Here is a 7,730-nt window from a genome sequence, read left to right on the forward strand (position 1 = left end):
GACTGTTTCTATTGTGTTGCCTAATCACACATAGTTCATCCTAGTGGACTGTATGCCGTATATCGCACACACCCTCATCTGGCTGCCCGTTTCTGTTGTTCTGCCTCATCGCAAACAGTTCTTCTGAATCAACAGCTTACCACGCATCACACACATATCTAAAAATTTGAACGGTGTTTGATGTATCCACCATCGCAAACGTTTTGCATCTTTTTTGATGGTTTTTTTACAGCACTGTTTGCGATTAATGCATCGCACATAGTTTCATCGAAGCGTCTCTGATTGGACTATCGCGTTTGGACCAACCTGCAATAGTGAAGTGGCGGTCGATCTCAAGCGAGATCGGTTGGCCGATTTGAAACATTACTCATTTGGGAATCTTCCTGTTGATTAGGTTCTAATCCGAGAGGCAGGAGTTACCACTCGTCATCTCCTTGTGCGAATCCTATTCGTCGTTTCTTTTTTTGTGAGAAGGCCAATGCCATGTATTAAGTGTCACATGTCCTTACAAACACACACAGAAAAGACAATTACATCCAAATCCTTAGGGGTGATGAAGTCTTCATCCTTTTGCACCCATCGGCGGCACACTATGAGAAAATCTCGTTGTTGTGTCTGGGCCTCAGTCTTGATGGAGTAAATTGTTTAAACCCAAGAGCTTGAAGAAGAAGCGATAGGGGAGTCATTCATGCGGACCAGAAGATGCCGACGACCATGATGTGTGTAGCAAATCGTCATCCTAGAGAAGAAAGCCCCGAAAGAGCCTATAACTCCCAATGACCATGAGTGCCGGTTGAATCCAAAGGGATCCACCGGAGATTAAAACTGGCCTGGAACCCAAAAGATCCATCGAAAACACACACCCAAACGCATTAGCTGGTGATAAGCACACCAACAAAACGAAGATATGGCTGGGAGGACATTATTCCCATACCGGGACAATGCTGTCTCCTCGCTGCCCCAAACCACACATACAGACTACCTAGAGAAAACCTAAACCAAGTCGCTCACACTGCGGGACGCCAGATTCGGGCCTAAGGTCGAGCATGATGTCATCCAGGTCCACGCTCTGACGCTCCTCTTCTCTGGTGACCTATCTAGGGCGGGTTGCCGTTGGGGCTGGATCTAGGGCCTTCTGGGTACCGCGAGCATGCCCAACGTCGTCGGCGAGCACCACCAACCGAAGACCCCTACAACCCGACCACACATCCTTGACACACATGCCACAACAACCCACCAACCTCCATCACAAAAGCCCCCCCCCCCCTTTGCGATCAGAACCTCCTCTCCTTGCAAGTAAATGTCGGACAATCACACACAACTTGACGTCGGTGGACCGACCCAAATACCACAAGTGTTTTTTCTCCGTTTTATGAAAGCTCTAGATTGTTCTTTGTTTGGTTTCTTGTTTCCTTTATTTTTATGTTGTTTTTCTCTACTGATTTTCTTCTTCTTTTTTCCTGTTTGTTTCTCTCTTTTTCGGATTATTTTTTAAAAATGTTCGCCAAAGTATACGAACAAAATCATAATTTTAAAAATGTTCAATTGTTTTAGAAAATATTCACAAAAGTTTTTAGAAATCAAGTTTTTCTATTTTACTATTTTAAGCCTTCTCTACGGCAGCTGTTTTTTTTTTTTTTGTTGTTGTTGTTGTGAAAACCGGACCAGACAAGAAAATCGCTTGGAGTCGCTACTAGCGCAGTATTGGGCAGCCCGACGCCGTACCGGTCAGGCGAAGCGCGAGAAGGTGATTTTTGCCGGAGGCCCACAGAAGTGGAGAAGCTCAGGCCGATTCCTCGAACAACAGGACAAGCGCCATTGTGGCCTCCGCTCCCCAGACTTGACCAGCGCCAGCGATGCAGCCGTCGTCGTCGACTCGTCGGCATATCACGCACCCAGAAGTCCCAGGCGATCTCGCCCTCCGCGCGCCACCGCAACCTTGACCACTGCTTTGATCTTGTAGGCATAACTCCATTTCTTGTCCCCCGTGCAGCTGCGACTCATCGACCTCGATCGAGCACTCGAGTCCTCAGGTGACACCCTTCGTACGTACGACGTCGGCGGATGCATGCTTGCATGCACGCGCGCAGCGATCGGCACGTGCCAATCAACACATGCAGCTAATTACGAGCGAGAAATGCTATATATTCATGTACGTGCCGCCCTACATGCACACACACACACGACACATTCCATACTCGTACAGCTGCAGCACTAGTGTACGTACGCACCATCGATCGTACTACCGCGAGTGCTACTGGTGTACGTACAGCGTATGGAGATCATGGGCGTGCAGGTGCAGCGGACGTTCGTCGTGCCCCCGGCGGCCGCGCCCTCCGAGGAGGTGCCGCTCACCGTCTTCGACCTCGCCGCGCCGACCTACCACGTCACGGTGCTCTTCGCCTTCTCGCCGCCCAACCCGACCAACCAGGCCCTCCTCGACGCCCTCTCCGCCACGCTCCCGCGCTCCCCGCTCCTCACCGCCGCCATGCGCCTCGATCGCCGGGCCGGCGCGCGTCCGTGCTTCGTCACGGGGAAAGGCGGCGCGGGCGCCCTCGTCCTGGAGGCCGAGGTGCCGTCCTCGGTGCTCTCCGACCACCTCCCGCTCGCGCCCTCGCCGGGGCTCGCGCTACTCCACCCCACGGTTCGTAGAGGCGCCGCGCCGTACGTGCTCATGCTCCAGATCAATCGCTTCGCGTGCGGCGGGATCGTCATCGCCTCGTCCACGCACCACCAGGTCGCCGACGGGCACTCCATGACCATGTTCTTCCACGCCTGGGCCGACGCCGTACGCGGCGACGGCCTCGACGTCAACTGCGCCCCCGTGCCGTACGGCCCCGCCGCCCTCGCGCCGCGCCGGCCGCCCCGCTGTGAGTACGAGCACCGTGGTGCCGAGTTCCTGCCGCGGTCGCCGGCGCCTCCGCATGACGACGGACGTGCGAGTAAGCCGCCGGCCGAGGTTGATCGTCACGTCGACACTTCCGAGATCACCAACATGCTCCTTCACTATACGAGCGAGTTCGTGGCCGAGCTCAAATGCGCCGCGCACAACAGGTACACGACCTTCGAGGCTGTGTCGGCGCACGTCTGGCGGAAGATCACCGCCGCGCGCGGGCTCGCCGACGGGGGCGACGCGCACACGTCGATACGCATCGCGGTGAACGGACGTGGCCGGCTGGATGGAACGGGCGCCCTACCGGCCGTGGGGTTCTTCGGGAACGTCGTGCTCACGGCAATCTCCGGGACCCGCGCGGCGGCCCTGGCCACCGGCACCCTCGCCGATGCCGCGGCGCTGGTCCGCGCAGGGATCCGCGCCCTCGACGGTGGGTACTTCCAGTCGTTCGTCGACTTCGGGGCGCTGCACGGCGACGAGGATCTGGAGCCGGCGTGTGCGGACGAGGCCGGCATGCTGTCGCTGGACGTGGAGGCCGACAGCTGGCTCCACCTGGACCTGCACCGGTTGGACTTCGGGTGCGGCGGGCGGCTCGTCGGAATGCTGCCGGGGAAGGTCCCACAGGACGGGGTGGTGGTGCTGATGCCCAGCCTGCGGAAAGGGGGAGGCATCGACGTGTTCGTTGCGTTGTAGGAGAAGCATGCCAGGGAGCTCAGCGCCATTGCTTACACTTAAGCGTGTTTAGTTCGAGGTATCAAAAGTCATGCGATGTCATGGTTCCATATGAGAGGAATGGCTTGGTTTCCTCCTTGTGTTCGATAATACAGTAATAAGAGATAAAAAAATGGGGACTAGTTTCTCAACTCCAGGTTAAGGACACCCTCTATGAACAGTACATTAGAAAAAAAATTAAAAAAACTCTGAAATTTTGCGATATCAAATATGCTCAAACTTTGTACGTGCTTACAAGTTTTCATGTACAAAAAACATTCAAGGAGCTCTAAACAAGAAAAAGATTTCAGTGCTCAAAATTTTGAGCACTTTTAGCACTGAAATCAGAAACTCATCAGTACACCTTTCTCTACTTGATATTTTGTTATGAAAATTTGTAAGAACCTCAAACATTTGATCATCTTTGATGTTCGCAAAGTTTCTTTTTTTTTTCTGAATTTACTGATTATAGAGGGTGTCTCTACGCCTACGCCTGGGTGCTATCATTCCTTTCTGTAAACTAGTAAGCATGTACGTGCAATGCACGTATAATCGTATAAAGATTTCCTGAGTCATCATACTTATTTTGAATTTTAATGGGGAAACGATTCCCCTCGACGGCTGATTTTGTGGCTCCCGTTCGCCGCCTCGCTCGCAAAATACATGTCCCACGTGACATGCGCCCTGGCTTCTGATGTTTTTCTTTGGCAACTTCTGCAACATCACCAACGTTGCAGAAGTTTTTCCTGTAACATCAGCTATGTTGCAAAAAGCTGAAGATGAATTATTATTTTGCAACAAAACTTGCTACAAAAAAATCTGCAACAAAACCTGAGTTTCAAAAAAAAATCTGCAACAAGACCTTTACTGCAGATTTTTTTGCAACAAGACCTATGTTGCAATGACGGAGGGCACTGGTGCGTCAGATCCGCAACCCAACCAATCTTTTAGAAAAGATCAGCCGGCGAACGCGTAGCATGCCCCATCTTAATTTGAACTAAATGTAGGTTTTCCAGATATTTTTTTTTTCATATGAGCACCATATCTCAATGGACTTCTCAACCATAAAGACTTAGCAAAAACACATCCACATACAACAATACCTGGCCAATTTTGTCCCACAGCAACACTTAAGTAACACACACATAGACAACTTATGAGTCATCAGCTCTGGATCCATATACCAACAAAATGTGAAGACATTGAGCATATTTGATCTATTATCATAACACCATCCTTTACGGAAGCAACAAACCATGTGTATTTAACTTTCATATATAACCATTATTTCTCCTTATATCTTAAGCTTAATCATATTTTCGTTGATGCTATGCACCTTCAGTGTAAACCACTAAATTAGGAACCATCAAAGCATCAATAATTAGGGTACACAATTAACCTTGCAAAATGCATCTCCATGTATCACAATCTATAGATACAGTGTTACCATAACTTTGTGTAATCAAACAATAAAAGTAACAACAACAATGATATATTAAATATAGAAAAAAAATACATAATGGTGAAGCTCCCCATGCTCTACAACCCATCAATCACCTCGAGTCCTTGTAAGGCAGAAAAATACAGTAACGAAAATGAAAATGAAAATGAAAACGAAAATAGAATAACTGAAAGTAGCCTTCAACATGTGGTGAGACCTTGTACCTCCTGCACAAAGAGGAGATGTAAATCTGAAAGAAGAAATGCCAAACACATTAGATGGTAAAAAAACAAGTAAAGAATAATTGTATATTCACATATACTATAGTAGCCTCAAACATTTTTATCCCTCAGAAATGGAGTAGGATATTAAAGCCCAACAACAACAACAACAACAACAAAGCCTTTAGTCCCAAGCAAGTTGGGGTAGGCTAGAGGTGAAACCCATAAGATCTCGCAACCAACTCATGGCTCTGGCACATGGATAGCAAGCTTCCACGCACCCCTGTCCATAGCTAGCTCTTCGGTGATACCCCAATCCTTCAGGTCTCTCTTAACGGACTCCTCCCATGTCAAATTCGGTCTACCCTGCCCTCTCTTGACATTCTCCGCACGCTTTAGCCATCCGCTATGCACTGGAGCTTCTGGAGGCCTGCGCTGGATATGCCCAAACCATCTCAGACGATGTTGGACAAGCTTCTCTTCAATTGGTGCTACCCCAACTATATCTCGTATATCATCATTCCGGACTCGATCCTTCCTCATGTGGCCACACATCCATCTCAACATACGCATCTCCGCCACACCTAACTGTTGAACATGTCGCCTTTTAGTCAGCCAACACTCAGCGCCATACAACATTGCGGGTCGAACCGCCGTCCTGTAGAACTTGCCTTTTAGCTTTTGTGGCACTCTCTTGTCACAGAGAATGCCAGAAGCTTGACGCCACTTCATCCATCCGGCTTTGATCCGATGGTTCACATCTTCATCAATACCCCCATCCTCCTGCAGCATTGACCCCAAATACCGAAAGGTGTCCTTCCGGGGTACCACCTGACCATCAAGGCTAACCTCCTCCTCACACCTAGTAGTACTGAAACCGCACATCATGTACTCGGTTTTAGTCCTACTAAACCTAAACCCTTTCAATTCCAAGGTTTGTCTCCATAACTCTAACTTCCTATTTACCCCCGCCCGACTATCGTCAACTAGCACCACATCATCCGCAAAGAGCATACACCATGGGATATCTCCTTGTGTATCCCTTGTGACCTCATCCATCACCAATGCAAAAAGATAAGGGCTCAAAGCTGACCCCTGATGCAGTCCTATCTTAATCGGGAAGTCATCAGTGTCGACATCACTTGTTCGAACACTTGTCACAACATTATCGTACATGTCCTTGATGAGGGTAATGTACTTTGCTGGGACTTTGTGTTTCTCCAAGGCCCACCACATGACATTCCGCAGTATCTTATCATAGGCCTTCTCCAAGTCAATGAACACCATATGCAAGTCCTTCTTTTGCTCCCTATATCTCTCCATAAGCTGTCGTACCAAGAAAATGGCTTCCATGGTCGACCTCCCAGGCATGAAATCAAACTGGTTTTTGGTCACGCTTGTCATTCTTCTTAAGCGGTGCTCAATGACTCTCTCCCATAGCTTCATTGTATGGCTCATCAGCTTAATTCCACGGTAATTAGTACAACTCTGAACATCCCCCTTGTTCTTGAAGATTGGTACTAATATACTCCTTCTCCATTCTTCTGGCATCTTGTTTGCCCGAAAAATGAGATTGAAAAGCCTGGTTAGCCATAATATCGCTATGTCCCCGAGACCTTTCCACACCTAAATGGGGATACAATCCGGGCCCATCGCTTTGCCTCCCTTCATCCTTTTTAAAGCCTCCTTGACCTCAGACTCTTGGATTCGACGCACAAAACGCATGCTGGTCTCATCAAAAGAGTCGTCCAGTTCAATGGTAGAGCTTTCATTCTCCCCATTGAACAGCTTGTCGAAGTACTCCCGCCATCTATGCTTAATCTCCTCGTCCTTCACCAAGAGTTGGCATGCTCCGTCCTTGATGCATTTGACTTGGCCAATATCCCTCGTCTTCCCTCTCGGATCTTGGCCATCTTATAGATGTCCCTTTCGCCTTCCTTCGTGCCTAACCGTTGGTAGAGGTCCTCATACACCCGACCCCTTGCTTCACCAACAGCTCGCTTTGCGGCCTTCTTCGCCATCTTGTACTTCTCTATGTTGTGTGCACTCCTATCCAGGTATAGGCGTCTAAAGCAATCTTTCTTCTCTTTAATCGCCTTCTGGACATCATCATTCCACCACCAGGTATCCTTATCTTCGCTTCTCCTTCCCCTGGACACTCCAAACTCCTCTGAGGCCACCTTACGAATGTAAGTCGCCATCTTCATCCCATAGAGAAAAATAGTAATGTACTCATGCAGCTGTGCACTATACTACTCATCCACATGCAAGCAGCGGCAACAAGCACACACACGATCATCAACGTTCCAACCAGCAGCAATAGCATCTCCCGCAATTCATTCACTCGACTTTGCAGGATAAGTAGATTAGGCCTCCTGAATCCTGACTCACCCATGGTAAGCACAAGTTGGAGGCATAATAATCCCCTCATTTAAACGGGTTACCACATTCTTTTTATATAAAT

The 7,730-nt window shown here is 49.0% G+C and overlaps 1 protein-coding gene across 1 annotated transcript; it reads left to right on the top strand.

Annotated features, from left to right (window-relative positions):
- Positions 1 to 2,229: 2,229 nt before the first annotated feature.
- LOC123115952 (tryptamine hydroxycinnamoyltransferase 1-like) lies at positions 2,230 to 3,731 on the top strand. The gene has a single exon (XM_044536979.1). It carries the CDS (start codon positions 2,276 to 2,278, stop codon positions 3,584 to 3,586), a length of 1,311 nt encoding a protein of 436 aa, XP_044392914.1. The 5' UTR covers positions 2,230 to 2,275; the 3' UTR covers positions 3,587 to 3,731.
- The last annotated feature ends 3,999 nt before the right edge of the window (positions 3,732 to 7,730 follow it).

Source organism: Triticum aestivum, chromosome 5B (genome assembly GCF_018294505.1).
Source record: "Triticum aestivum cultivar Chinese Spring chromosome 5B, IWGSC CS RefSeq v2.1, whole genome shotgun sequence".
NCBI classification, from domain to species: domain Eukaryota; kingdom Viridiplantae; phylum Streptophyta; class Magnoliopsida; order Poales; family Poaceae; genus Triticum; species Triticum aestivum.

Bases quoted from the DNA above. Each gene is read 5' to 3' on its own strand.
- LOC123115952 (XM_044536979.1), top strand. From the start codon at position 2,276: ATGGAGATCATGGGCGTGCAGGTGCAGCGGACGTTCGTCGTGCCCCCG.